This window comes from Pezoporus flaviventris, unplaced genomic scaffold (genome assembly GCF_033815535.1).
Source record: "Pezoporus flaviventris isolate CSIRO_AGI_PZ_B2104156 unplaced genomic scaffold, CSIRO_AGI_Pfla_v1 ptg000057l, whole genome shotgun sequence".
NCBI classification, from domain to species: Eukaryota; Metazoa; Chordata; class Aves; order Psittaciformes; family Psittacidae; genus Pezoporus; species Pezoporus flaviventris.
This window is the reverse complement of record NW_026892605.1, coordinates 3,939,811-3,954,338: the sequence shown is the minus strand read 5'-3', so window position 1 is coordinate 3,954,338 and position 14,528 is coordinate 3,939,811. Positions and strand designations below refer to the sequence as shown.

The following is a 14,528-nucleotide window of genomic DNA, read 5'->3' as shown; positions in this document are numbered from 1 at the left end:
GCAGCTGGAATATTGCCTGTGGGCATATCCTCAAAGGAAGATATCTGCAGCAGTGCACATCAACTTCTTCACCTGAGAATATGACTGTGGGATCTGAACATCCGCTCTTCGTCTGGTGTCTGAAGACTGTTGGATAGACTGTTAGAAGACTGTTTGTAACATCTAGCATACCAAACATTGGGATACCTCTGTAACCTTGTAGAAAATTGAGAGAGGTGTACTGATGAATCCCTTCCTTTTCCTCAACCTGCAGTACTCTTAGACATAAGCTGTGGGATACCTGGTTTTGCCCCGACCCAGGTGCAGGGCCTTACACTTTGTCCTTGTTGAACTTCCTGAGGTTCACATGAGCCCACTTCTTGAGCTTGTCCAGGTCCCTCTGGCTGAAATCCTGTCCCTCAGGTCTGTCAACCACACTAGTCACTTTTGTGTCATCTGTGAACTTGCTGAGGGTACATTTGGTCCCACTGTGTGCATGTTTTATGAAGGTAGTAAAAAGTACTGGTTCCTTTGACATCACATGTCACCATTCTCTATCTGGACACTAAGCCATTAACCAACCCCCCCTTCCTGCCTTAAGGTCCATCCACTTGAGAAGTGTGGGAAGAGAGTTTGACAGTGAAGACAGAGGCAAAAATGTTGAATACCTCATCTTTCTCCTCATCCTTTGTTACCAGTTTTGTTCACCAGGGGGCTGTGTTTTCTTTGACCTTCTGGTTGACAGACCTGTAAAATCCCTTCTTGTTATTCTTCGGCTCCCTTGCTAAGTTCATCTCCAGCTGGGCCTTGGCCTTCCTGATCCCATCCCCATACAACCAGGCACCATCCCCACACTCTTCCCAGGATACCTGCTTCCACTGACTGTACATTTTCTTCCTGCCCTTTAGTTTGACCAGCAGGTCTTGACTCCACCATGCTGGTCTCTTCCTTTGCCTTCCTGTTCTGATTTCTTACACCTGGGGATCAAGAGCTCTTAGAGTCATAGAATGGTTTGGGTTGGAAGGGATCTTAAGATCATCTAGTTCCAACACTCTGCCATGGGCAGGAACTCCTCACACTAGACTGTTGCCCAAGGCTCTGTCCAGCCTGGCCTTGAACGCTGCCAGGGATGGAGCATTTACCACTTCTTTGGGCAAACTGTTCCAGTGTGTCACCACCCCCACAGTAAAGAATGTAGTAAAGGAGCCTAAATATAGATTCCTATTATTAGAAAACACATCCAGGTTTTTTCTGCTGTGATTTCACACTGGAGTTTCCTAAGGTATATACCACTACTTTATCACTCCCAATTTTCTGATAGCTCTTCCTTAACAGTAAGTGGTTGTACTTCCTAAAATTCTCAAGCCTGAACTTGCCTTATTTTAGTCACATAGTCAAAATGCCTGAGAATTAAATGTCTTGATTTGTTGATAGTTCAGAATCCTTGTAATCTCTCAGCTTTTCCTTTCTTGCATGCAAAAGCCTGTTTTCACATAAGAATGTTTTCAGAAGGCTCAGAAAAAAAAGGGGAATGAGCTAATTTGCAACTACATTTTTATGTAGCATCTGAATTTCACTGTAAACTGGATTTAGGTTTCAGAGCTGCCAGAAAGCTGCATTCTTTCTGGTTTGTGATTACTTTATTCTATTTTGAACCTCTGAATTACGAATTTTGGAACAATTGTATATGTGCCTATGTGTACATATATGAATACATGCTTGTGTACACATTACATGTATGATCTTATGGTGAAATCTTGAAATCATAGATATTTCATGTTGTAATTTTGTATTATAGGATGGAAGGAAGATCTCCCCGTGTGAGCCCTGCAAATGACTATTAAACCACTGCACTGTTCTGTCTTAAACAGAAGAAATGTTTACAGGTCTTTCTGTGATTACAGTCTTAAGGAGAACAGCAGGCAGTGGTACAGGTTTCACAAACCTTTCCTCATTCATGAGCAACTTTTTTCACTGGCATCTACTGTACAGAGATGTACAGATCCAGCATGACTTCATTCCCCTAGAACATGAATTTAATCCAGGAATTAGCACATATGCACAAGAGAAAGCAGGACTGCAAGCAATGAATTTGACATGGTAAAACATTTAGGACCAGGTACTGCTCCTACTTATGCACCTGGAATAATACATCAGGGCTGAACCCTAAGCCTGTTGAGGTCAATGGAAAAATTTCAGTACTAAACTATGTCCTGTTGATACAAGTTTGGGTAATACAGGTAATAGTGAAATGTGGTATTGCTGGTATATGTTAAAAAGGCAGACTGGAAGATACAATATGAAAGAACATCTACTGAATTTTTTTTTTTTTTATGTGTAGGTGGTTGATCTGTTAGTATCCATGTGTCGTTCTGCATTAGAGTCACCTAGAAAAGTTGTCATTTTTGAGCCATATCCTTCTGTAGTTGATCCTAATGATCCTCAGATGCTGGCCTTTAACCCCAGGGTAAGTAGTTACCTTTCACTATGTCATAGCTTGGTTTTGGTCATGCATGAGATTTCAAAGCAAAGCCTTTTTCTAGGAGAAGTCTTCTTTACTATAAGAGATTCAGCTCCAGAACATAGCACAAGCATGCGACTATTTTCAGACTTTCACAGCTTTTTTAATCATCTCTGAGAAGGTATTTGAGTATAAACTTTAAGTTGCATTCAAAGTTATGTCGAAACCAAGACATTATTTTAGGGTAAAAGTTCTAGATGCAGAATTTTATCTTCTTTGTTTCTTTCAGTGTACACATTGAACAGAAAGAGAAAGACGGCCTTTGGGAGGTGTAGACCATGTAAACTAGGGGAGTTCCAGTCCATCTCTATTCTTAAAGTGGTTATTTCTGTCATCTCATTTTCTCCTTGCAAACAATTATGTCATTAAATGTAATTTTATCAAATGTTGACATAATAGTCAACTTTTGTACAAGCATCCACTTTGAAGTAAAGAACTGTGCTTGCACTGTGTGCTTCTCAGGCTGCAAATGCTGCCTCTCAGGGCATCTCTCAAGAAGGTGTGAACCATTACATCTCACTTGAGCTATTACGCCCAAGGGTGTAAATGAGAACTTTGGATGTCCTGCATTGGGATGCATTTCACTTTTTCTGAGCAAAGTCCAGTTAGCAGTGGTTGTTCCTCAGGAAGGAGTGTTTCCTGCAGCGTGTGAGAAGGAAGACTTGGTTGGAAGGGGACTGATAAGGAGAGAGCTGGTCTGGTAGCTGGGAAAGGTGGGAGTTTGGAGTAAATGAAGGAATATGCATGAGAATCATACCAGAAAAGGAATGGAGAGAGCCCCTGAGCTGGCAGGGCCCAAACTGCCTCTCAGCTTCTTGCCAGCATATGCGAGGTGAAAGCCCATGGGCAGAAGTTGGCAAGATGCAAAGATGGGGAACAGGGAAGCGTGTGTTGGAATTTCCAGTGAAATTCAATCATGAAAAACAATCACGATAATAACTGGGGGGAGATGGAATTTTCCTGGACTATGAATGAAAGAGTATAAGGTGGAAGGAAGCTAGTGGTTAGAAGAGTTTGAAAGGATTGGTTTGCTGACCAGTCCTTTCATCCTAGCTTTGTTTTTATACACACTCAAAAGAATTTGGGTTTTTCTAAAGCCAAAGACTAACATTCTTTAAATTTATTTGCTTATTTTATGCTACATCAGAAGAAGAATTATGACCGAGTCATGAAAGCATTGGACAGTATCACTTCAATTAGAGAGATGACACAGGTGAGTTTTTTAACCTAACTTAATAGCTATTTCTAGAACTAGGAAGATGTTTGTATTACCTGTGTTGAGTGGGGAAGTCAGTACTATAATCTCTTTCCTACAGGGTTGTAATAATATTAAAATAAGTTTTAAAAATGACAGATGTAGAGTATCCATAATGGCAATCAAATAAAAGTGATGAAGTAGAACTAAGACCTTTTGAAGTTTAAATAGAAAATAATAACAGCAGAACGGGACATGTAACGAGATAATCACTAATTGCTGGAAATACCAAAGACAAATTGGGCCTTTTATTTCCAAAGCAAAAGAAATTGATTTTGTGATAGTGTTCTGAAGGATAGCTTTATTTCTAGTATAGCAAAATTCTTGATCAGCTAAGTATTGCTAGGGACTTGGAAGGTTAGGTCTCTTGGGACTGCTGTCATATGATTTCTCAGTATTCACAGTGGGACAGATAGCCATACTTAAGTTTATTGTTACACTTCCCTTCCCCAAACAGCTCAGCTGTTTATGACTGATTATTGAAATCTCTCCTTTACTTTTGCAACTGATGTATAACTGCAACGTCACAATTTATAAATCTGACTTTATATGTATTTGTGAAGTACTTTAGGATTCTGGAATGAAGAATCATAGAGAGGAGCAAAATAAATTGAATATTCAATTTCACATACTTCTGTTACTTAATATAACATCTTGTAAAAATAAAAAAGCCATTATCTCTGTTACCTAATATAATATCTGGTAAAAATAAAAATTACCACTATTTTGCTTTCTTTAGTGTTAAAATAATTCTTGGACTTTGTTTATATGCCAATACTGTATCTTACCATCTTATACCGTGAAACAGTTAAAAAAAATGGAGTGGGTTATCTTGGAATATTTTGAAAGACTTAATTCTGTGAAGTTCCAGTCCAATTTCTTAATCCAAGAACCAAACATAAACAGATGTCTTCTACTGTTCTCCCTGAGATCACCAATATTTGCTATAAAATAATCACTTAGATGCTAATTATATGCTTATTATGTTACTCTAGGGAAAATAATTGCTATATTATTTCTTGTTGTTGTCAAAACACATTTATAACTGTACAACACTAAATATCAGTAAAACTGAATCCAGCCTAATAATGAATTCCATGTATTCATTTTAATAGATGAAATCTTGGGCAATCTAACGTACAGAATTTAAGCTTATGATTTCAACTACAAATAAAGAACATAATAACTCTTTTCTAGGCACCTTACTTGGAAATAAAGAAGCAGATGGATAAACAAGACCCGCTTGCACATCCTCTTCTACAATGGTATAAAATTGACTCACATGAGATGATAATTATTAAAGTACCAAGTGTAATGAATAATCACTTCACCAGTGTGATTTGGTATAAGCCCACTGTAAGAATTAACGTCAGGTTTGACATTTGCAACTGCAGGTGTTTCTGAACTGTTTCTGGACATCATCTGGGCCCTACGAAAACACTGGAAAGACTCCAGCTTGTTTGTAAGGCCTTTGAACTCATTTTCTAGTCAAGATTTGGTCTACTTCCATCTCACAGGCTCAAAGGGCTGCAGCTGGGTGCTTTGTGGCGTCCATACATAATACATTTTTAAGAAGAAAAGTTCTGTTTGGTTACCATGTCTAATAATACATCTAACTGTTTCTTTTAGGGTTATTTCTAGTAATAGATCACATATTGTGAAGCTACCAGTGAATAGGGTAAGTGTTGGTGGGTTCTTTATTATTTTCTCATTTCTCATGGCTTCTATTAGCATTTTAGGTGGGAGTCTTCTAGCCAAATGTAGGTGTCTACATTCAAACTAATCACATGGACTCCATTAATTGACAAGGGAGAGAAATAGGCAGTTTCAGGTCAAAACTTAGAGAATCATGTTGTGAATATCTGAAATAGGTCAAAGGAATAAAGTTCATAAAAGCCTATTTGAGGTGAGTAGCTCAAATAAAACTGTCTACCTTGTAGTCATCTGAGACTGGGTGAGAATAACTTCACTATTTGTTTCATTACCACACAGAATACTAGATACAGTATTGTACAGAAAGCAGTATGTGGATATGACACATATAATTACATCTCAAAAAGAGGTCTTGAATTTTAGGGGGATGGTGCTGCAATTCATTTCTGAGTGTGTGCCTCTGATCCTCTGATTAAGGGCATAGTAATCTGCAACCATTTAGATCTGAACCATAGTTCAAAGACAGCTTTGATCAGATCACTATGATGAAATTGTTCAGTTATCTTACTAGAGCTATATTAGGCTGAAATCTGTTTCATTATCTTCCATAGTTTTAATAAACTGAAAAACATTTTCACTGTTTGATTTTAGGTTAAAACTATGGTAATAAGACCAATTTCAACTTGGTTCATGTAGTTACCGAGATGCAGTCATGCATTGTGCAGAATAGCGTGGTATCTTAAGAACTTCCATTATGTAAATATAATGCATTTGTGTTAATCAACTTCTTTTCACTTGTGCACTGTTATGTTTTACAGCAACTAAAGTTTATGCACACTCCCCACCAGTTCCTACTTCTCAGCAGTCCACCAGCCAAAGAATCCAATTTCCGAGCTGCTAAAAATCTCTATGGAAGTACCTTTGCATTTCAGTAAGTGCATATATTCATACTAATCCAGGGTTATCAAAATACCATACTATTTTTTCATTCTTGCCATTTAAGGTTTACATCTGTGAATTTATTGTTTTAAAGGATTATTGATTTCATTTTGCATCTTATGCTGTGGATTTTAATGTTTTATTTTTTATTTTTTCAGTGGTTCACACATTGAAAACTGGCATTCCATCCTGAGGAACGGCTTGGTTGTTGCTTCCAATACGAGGCTGCAGGTAAATAGTAAACTAAATAGACTTTAGCTAACCTGTATGCTGGATTAGAGACTAGTTTAGGCACATTTCAGGAGGTGTAGTTCTGGTAGTCATATATGTGGAAAAATTCGATTACCCTCTTCTTTCCTGGAAAAGGTACTTCCTGATGCAATTAAAGTGAAATAATGTGGCTGCTAAAATGGCTAGAAAATCCCATTGCTAGAATCAGTGCTTCAGTTTTACACTGCAGAGCAGCACCTCCAGCAGCCGTAGCTCTTTACTGCTTAAAAGCTGGGCTTGAATTAAAGTTTAGAGCTACCTAAACTATCTCCATGTTGTAGGATCGAAAAGCATACTAGATTTACAGAACCTGGGTTTACAGCATCTTCTCTTCTCCTCTGGTTTCTTTGGAAATGGAAATATGAGTGTACTGCCAGGAGGGAGATGTAGCAGACTTCAGTGTGTTTTCTCGGACTGAATCTTCAGAGATTGTTGAAGAGCAAAGAAGACAATGCCAGAGGGACTGGGGAGCTGTAACTAAGTGTATTTTAGCATCATGCCTTTGACAGCTGTTCCCTAGAGCTTAGTCCTTGGTACCTTGGAAGAGTATCCTAGGGTGCTCACTAAGGACTGGGGTACACAAGACACTGAAAAAAAGAGAAATTGAAATCTCTGCTATTTCTCTTAGTGGTTTGTGTGTTTTTATTAGTATCTTCGAAGGTACTAAAGCAAGCAGGATCTACACACAAAAAATTCATCAATCCACTTTGTTTATGCTTGGGGTTTTTTTTGTTGATGGTTGAAATACTGGGAATAATAAAGCCCAATTTTATATAAGTGATCATTTTTAGATCTCTCACACACCTAAGGCATATCCTGTACCCAGTTCGTATCTACCCCAGTACTGAACAGCCAGGAAGTTACCAAGAGTCCTGTACAACATTGTAGTATCTGGAGGAGTGAAAGCACGTATGTGCGTTCCTGTGAGAGCTGTGGTACATTGCAGAGCCAATGTAAATACCATTGGGTCAGAGGAAGGAAGTAAGAGTAAGCGTGACTCTGAAGCCCAGTGGTCATAACAGCTATCAGACAAGAAAATGACTGCAGGGCTAATAAGAAGTGTTCACTTTTGTTGCTCAGCCCAAGCTTCATGACATGCAACAGCAATGTTGGTGAAGAAGAGTCTTCCCTTTCCTCTGTTCTTTTCAGACAGCTAGTAGTTTTATTGCTAAAGCACAGTCCTGCAGTGATGGGATCTATATGTCTGAACTGACTCAGGCAAAGTTTGATTGAACCCATTCCTGCAGTACTCAGGCTGAACTAGTGACTAAATTTTTCTGTAGCATCTGACCAGTGTCATCACTATCTCTTAATTTCTTACCTTAAAGAAAACAAAAGCAGCTCTTGCTGCTGTTAATTCACAGAGGCTGGCTTAGGCTGTGCTTCCTGCCAAGGTTTTGGTGTGACATACATGTTGAGCTTGCTCATCCTTGTTAATGCTGAGGTGTACCTGCCCATGTACAAAAGCACCCTCTGTAGACATTCTCCCTGGTAATGATACATTTAAAATCAGAAAATGCAATTTTAGATATAAATCTGATGTTTGGGTATTTGGATATGGTGCCCAGAACATACAGTATTTCAGTTGTTTATTTGCAGCGTGATTTCTTTAGCATTTTCTTTGAAAGCTGTTTATTACCAGGAAATAAAATAGTGCAGTGGGGCAGATGCTTATCTACATTACATCTTGTTCCTATCATTATTATTTTGTCCAGATAACCAAATTAATGTTAAACAATCACTCTGCTTTTTTCCAGCTCCATGGTGCAATGTTTGGAAGTGGAATCTACCTTAGTCCATTGTCAAGCATATCATTTGGTTACTCAGGTGATACTTATAAATCACTCTAAAGCTGGAGAAATATAGGGGGATATTTTAGTCTATTGCTTTTCTTACCCAGCTTCACTGTTTACAACACTGTATTAAATTTTATCTCTGTAGGCTGCAAATTAACTGATTTAAAAAGGAGAAAATCTAAATTCCCTTATTGAATACTATCCTAATTTTCCAAGGTGCTCGGTATCTTGAAACTGTTTTGAAGTAAAGAGTAGCTAACACTGGATGCTGTGTGTAACGGAACAGGTCTTGATTATGCAGTGGGAATCCAGCTTTTTGTATATTTTTTTTTGTCAGTATCTGCCTAAGTTCATCTAACATGGAAAACAGATATTCATCAATAGATGTGTTCAGCTGTGTATATTTAAAACTGTTCCCAAGTATCACCACCTCAGGATTACAAAGAAAGTACAGAACAGTGTGCTTACTTTAGCATGAGAAGGGGATGGATCATAATTTGTCCCATTAGTAAATGCAAAAGTGAGTCATGTAGAGTTTTCCACATAAGAATTGAATCAGAAGCATAAGAGAAACAAGATACAGCCATGTGCATTTAAGAAACTTTAGAGATTTTAAAATACGGTGTCTTTTTCATTTAGGTACGTTGTATTTACCATTTACGCACATATGGAAGTAGTGGTGTAGTGGAATGCATGTTTGTATGCATTTAGATAATTTCGAGAGTTTTAGTTATGCTTTCAGATTTTCAGTATTTTTAGGTAATCTCAAAATTCATTTTGAAAGCTCAGCATTTTTTACTACTATTTATTGAATTTCAATATCAATAATTTCTAAATGCACTTTTAGCTTTTTAGAGATGACACAAGTATGGAAACTTTTTTGGACTCTCTAAAGGTGCAGGTTTCAGTATCATTATCTAACAAAATGACCAGTTGGCCAGCATTGGTTTGTCAGCTTCAGTGATTTTCTCATCCTTTTCTTGGTCCTTCCATCCAGTCTCCTTTAGAAAGGAGGCCTGTGTTGCTATGAAGTATGTCATACTTGATGACAGTGAAAACCACAGAGGAATCCTACACTCCCTGTTTCTTCAAAGAGTTAAATTTCTCCATAGTTCAGTCTGTTTTTGCAAACTGCCAAGAAATATGGGATACTGGAAAGGCAAGGAAGCCTGTAGCAGCCAGAATATAATACAGGAATTTTATATAAACCAACATGAGGAATAGAAAAGAGATCTGAGGCACAAGTGTGGTCTTTAGTGGATCCAGTGTTGCTGACAATTTAATACTTTTATGTGTAGATAAATTAACCAAGATAGACTTTAAAACTTGAAATAAATTAACTACTCTTAAAAATTAATTAGGCTTCCAATAAGTCTACATAAAGTTTCTGTTTCATTCTCTATACTTAACTTTGCTTATTGTGGTATTTATATGCCAGAGTATTTTACATTACTTTAAAATTCCTAGGGATGAACAAGAAGCAGCAGAAGGTGTCAGCTAAAGATGAACCAGCTTCAAGCAGTAAGGCCAGTAATACATCACAGGTACAGTACAGCAACCATCTCTGAAAGACTTACAGTTTTATGCTTAGGAACTTGAGAGCTGAAAAGGAGGTAATATTGCCTTTGTGAGAGCTAAGAGTTTTATTTTATTGAACATTATCAACAACTTCAGAGACTGCAAACATCAACTACAGCCAGACTGCTTTAGTATCAATTTATGGAGTGTACTGCAGGTCTTGTGCACTTCTTTTCCAAGCAGAATTTGGGAAGAGAAGGAAAATGAAATATGGATTGCTTTATAACCCTTAGCATGCCCTTGCTTTCTGAGTTCTAGATGTACCGAAAAATGATGCAAAAGGAATTGAGAGTGGCTATTTATAGGAAGTAAGTTTTTCCTTTTTCATGGTTTTTGCATATTAAACCATTCCAATTCTGCTTTATCTAAAGCAAACTTATAACATTTGTGTTTAGGGCTAGATTTTGAGAAAAAGATCTTGACTTTGTCTCCATAGTTAACACATAGAAGCTACAGAATAATGTCATTTTGGAGACAGATTGGTATGTAACAGCAGAAGCCCTTAGAAATGGTAACGCTAGTAAATTATCAGGGTAGTGGTCAAAGAACTGGTGGTCAAATTCACCTTTTTTTTTCTTCTGCTGTCCATTCTTTTTATATATAACACTCATAAATTTCTAAGGGTATTACACATTCTATAATAATGAGGAACTTTTCTTTCTGGATAAAGGAGTTCAAATCCTGCCTACAGTAATCCAATCAAATAACATAGAAGTTTTTAGAAATTCTATTGCATTTAGAAATACAATAGAAAAGTGTTATAAAGTCTGCCTGTGTCTTTTGTTCATTAATAACCCACTGAAGATAGTAGCCCTCTCCTTTGTTACTCTTTCACTTAGTTTGTCTTACTGCACTAATTAAGTTTTCTCATGTTTTTACATCCCAGTCACAGAAGAAGGGACAGCAGTCACAATTTTTGCAAAGCCGTAACTTAAAATGCATAGCCTTATGTGAAGGTAAGCTGAAAGCTCTTGAAAAACTGTTTTAGTCATGGATACAGTGTTACTGGATGCTAATCAGTGAGACCTTTAGTTCCAGTATTGGTTTTAGGTAAGACACTACTGGGTGTATGAGTACGTACTTAATAGTTGACCTTTGATTTCAGCTTGGAACATTTCCCTCTTCAAACAAATCTGCACATGCTGAATGAATATGTAATAACCATGTGCATATAGTGACTGATCATTTGGTCTGACTTTCAAATGTGATTATATTCCTAAACCATCAAGTCATGGTCTTTACTTGAAACATTGACTTCCTGCAAGGTCTTGACAAAGGCATGAAAAACCTAAAAGTCAGAAAAAACAGCTTTCCTACTGAATTTCCAAATAATTTCTCACTGCTCAGGCAAATAGACTGTTCATCTGGTAAGCAGTCTGTTCTCTCTGACTGCTTCAGAAATTTTGTGAAGTTAAAATCTGGTACATACTAGTACAGTCATTCTTGAAAGATTTGACTATTCTCTTACTAACTAAGGAAACCTCAGCAGGTTTGGAGTACAAAGGATTATGAAATTTTAATAAGAATTGTACCAGTAATTGTTAATTAGTTTCATTGGCCAAACAAAAAGAAATGACACTAAACTCAGTTTGCCCTTCATTTGGAGCATTTGTTTATTTTTAGAAGTAAAAATTAAGACAGTGGAAAAGGTATTACTTCAAAATGAAAGCTTTAAGATATACACACTACTTTTATATATGTATATATATTTTAAGGGTGCTCAAGGGAAATATTTAATGTGATTAAAGAGATGTTGATCAGCCTGAAAATCCAATTTGAACTGGACAGTTTCGTTCTAGAATTTTTAGAAGAAGATATGAAATAAATTTAGGGTTTAGTGAAATTTACTTGGCCTTTAATGCATAAATTTTCTAAATAAAAATTATATTTTTAACAAGGACTTTTTAATACCATTAATCATAGCCCAGTATATTGGCTATGATCCCTCTGCAAGGCCTCTTGTCCCTCAAGAGTGTCAACAGCACCTCCCAGTTTGGTATCATCAGCAAACTTGCTACTGGTGCATTTGACTCCTGCTTCCAAATCATCAACATAGATATTGAACAGAACTGGCCCTAGAATTGAGCCATGAGGAACAGTGCTGGTGACAAGTGATCAGCCAGATGTAGCCCCATTCACTACAATACTTTGCTCAGCCCTTCAGCCAGTTCTTCATCCAGTGCACCATGAACCCATTCACCCCACAGTTGGACACCTTGTCCAGAAGGATGCTGTTTCAATACATTTATCCAAATCTTTTCAAATACAGATTGATGGTATAGCTTCTACCTATAAAATTACCTGCATACATTTTATTTCAATAAAAAGGTTTCTTCCTTTTATTGTCCTCATTCTGCTGGTAAACAACCTATCATCAAATACACCGCTATTTTCTAAACACTGAGCAAGTTTCAGCAAGCTTTGTGACCCCCTTGAGTCATAATTTCTTTGCTTACTTTAAAAAAAAAAATATTTGGTAGTATTTCAAATCCCAGATATGTCATACCTCAGTTTCAGGCTTTGTCTTTTGTGTCTTTTTTTTAGTTTGTCTCAGCCACCATCAAACAGAAAAATCTCTATTCCGAAGTGTGATTAGTTGGCTCACATCCTCCTTAACAGCCCTATGGCCATTTAAAATCAGTTTTTAACAAATACACCTTTTCATCTTTCATTCCAGTTAACTGGCTCGCATACATCAGACATTTGTGTTTACTGGAAAATATAGTGTATTTAGGAAACAAAACTCAAGTTCATCTCCCTGTTTGTACTAGCAGCCAGCTCAGATTCTACACCACATTACAGATACGCAGTTGAAAACTACACTTTCCCAGAAGGATATTTAAAGTGTATAAAAAGGCAAATCTTTTAAAGCAGTATTTTCCCGGCATGTTTTCATCACAATGAAATTTATTCTTTCCCCAATAGTGATAACTTCATCCGATCTGCACAAACATGGAGAGATATGGGTAGTTCCCAATACGGATCATGTGTGTACAAGATTTTTCTTTGTGTGAGTACAAAATTTTAACATTAATCTTCAGTTTGTCCTAGACCTTTTTCCCCACGTTCCCTCCAATAGATGTACTTGAAGTAGATAAAGGATGTTTCTTCCTACTTCTTTTTAGTATCAATTTTTTATCTTTCTCTGTATTTACTTTTGTTAGGTTTAGTAGCTGTTTTGCTACAGAATAAATGATTCGAGAGTCACTGATTTTTTCCACTCTGTAGCCATACCTTATATTACAGTAAGCCTACCCATATATTGTAAAATATCATTTCTATTCGATTGTATGTTTTAAAGTTGAGGAATTCATTAAAGGATTCTTGTTTATGGCGTGAACTTTTTTCCCCTGACCCTTGGGTCCTAGTGGCTTATTCAGCATCAGGGTTTCAATGACAGTGGCAGCCTTACCGCCCTTCACTGTAGAGTTTAGGATCTCCATATGGTGGTGAAGTGCAGCAGAACATTTTAATAGAAACATATTAACATATGTAATAATCACTCTTGATTACTGAATGAAACAGTCATGGATGTTTTTAGGTAGATTAATAAAACACTAATTTGATTTTATTTTCTTTACTTTTTTTAGTTATGAAGATGGTCAAGTGGGTGATACAAGTATAAATACACAGGAACCAAGCATTCATAAAGAGATTCTTCGAGTCATTGGCAATCAAACTGCTACTGGTTAAAAGGACCACTCTTATTTAATTGATGTGATTTGGAAGCCTTCCTCAGTCTCAAAGCTGGATTTTGAACTGAAGAAGATGCAAAAAACTAATTTGTTATTATTAAAAGCAAATTAACCCTTTGAATACTTACTGTTTTCTTACTTAGTATTTCTTATCTCATCAAAATACCTGAGATGGTATGAATTAGCAACTGTAGGGGTGCAAAGTCTATTAATATACTACAAATAATAATAATTAAGCAGGCATTTGGGTTGCTCACAATAAACAGACTTTAAAAAGGAGTTTTGTGCTGATATTTTTATATTAAACTTCAATTGGATGTTTTAGTACTCTATACTGGTATTTTAAATTTAGAATGACTGAATTACAAGTGAGAGAGAAGATTTTATAGCGGAGCACCTGTATTATGCAGGATACTTTGCAATAAGTAAAATACTCTCATATTTAAACATAATAAAAGGTTGTCTGGAACATGTCAAATTAAAGAGGTTGGTTACCTGCAGCTATCTTTGATTGATTTTATTTACATAAATGCAGTTAGGATTTAGAGTCAGAGGTTAAAACAACAATAATTTTTTTTTATGTAATTATTGCAACAAAACAAAAAGTAACAAATGTGATGGTGTATATTTAGTTTTCTTTGTCTTCTCTGGAATCACTGTCTATCCGTTAAGCTTAGCAAACATCTGGAAATCCTGAAGTTCTTCCTTTTTACAAATTTGGTTTTTATATACTAGATTTTACAGTTTCTTGGTATCAACAAGATTCTTTAATGCTTTCATCTTAATTTCAGTGAAACTGGTCTGTGGTTGAATTTAGCAACATATTTAAAAGTACATGCTTA

The 14,528-nt window shown here is 36.6% G+C and overlaps 1 protein-coding gene across 2 annotated transcripts in view; it reads left to right on the top strand.

Moving 5' to 3' along the window:
• PARP8 (poly(ADP-ribose) polymerase family member 8) overlaps positions 1 to 13,965 on the top strand; it is a 104,802-nt gene extending 90,837 nt beyond the window's left edge. For both annotated transcript variants that reach the window (XM_061469426.1, XM_061469425.1), the window contains 11 exons: positions 2,321 to 2,446; positions 3,648 to 3,713; positions 4,953 to 5,020; positions 5,385 to 5,433; positions 6,227 to 6,339; positions 6,506 to 6,578; positions 8,375 to 8,444; positions 9,881 to 9,957; positions 10,878 to 10,947; positions 12,917 to 13,001; positions 13,582 to 13,965. In XM_061469426.1, the coding sequence (XP_061325410.1) occupies positions 2,321 to 2,446; positions 3,648 to 3,713; positions 4,953 to 5,020; positions 5,385 to 5,433; positions 6,227 to 6,339; positions 6,506 to 6,578; positions 8,375 to 8,444; positions 9,881 to 9,957; positions 10,878 to 10,947; positions 12,917 to 13,001; positions 13,582 to 13,684 (900 nt within the window). In that variant the 3' untranslated portion in view covers positions 13,685 to 13,965. The remainder of the gene's footprint in view (positions 1 to 2,320; positions 2,447 to 3,647; positions 3,714 to 4,952; positions 5,021 to 5,384; positions 5,434 to 6,226; positions 6,340 to 6,505; positions 6,579 to 8,374; positions 8,445 to 9,880; positions 9,958 to 10,877; positions 10,948 to 12,916; positions 13,002 to 13,581) is intronic.
• The last annotated feature ends 563 nt before the right edge of the window (positions 13,966 to 14,528 follow it).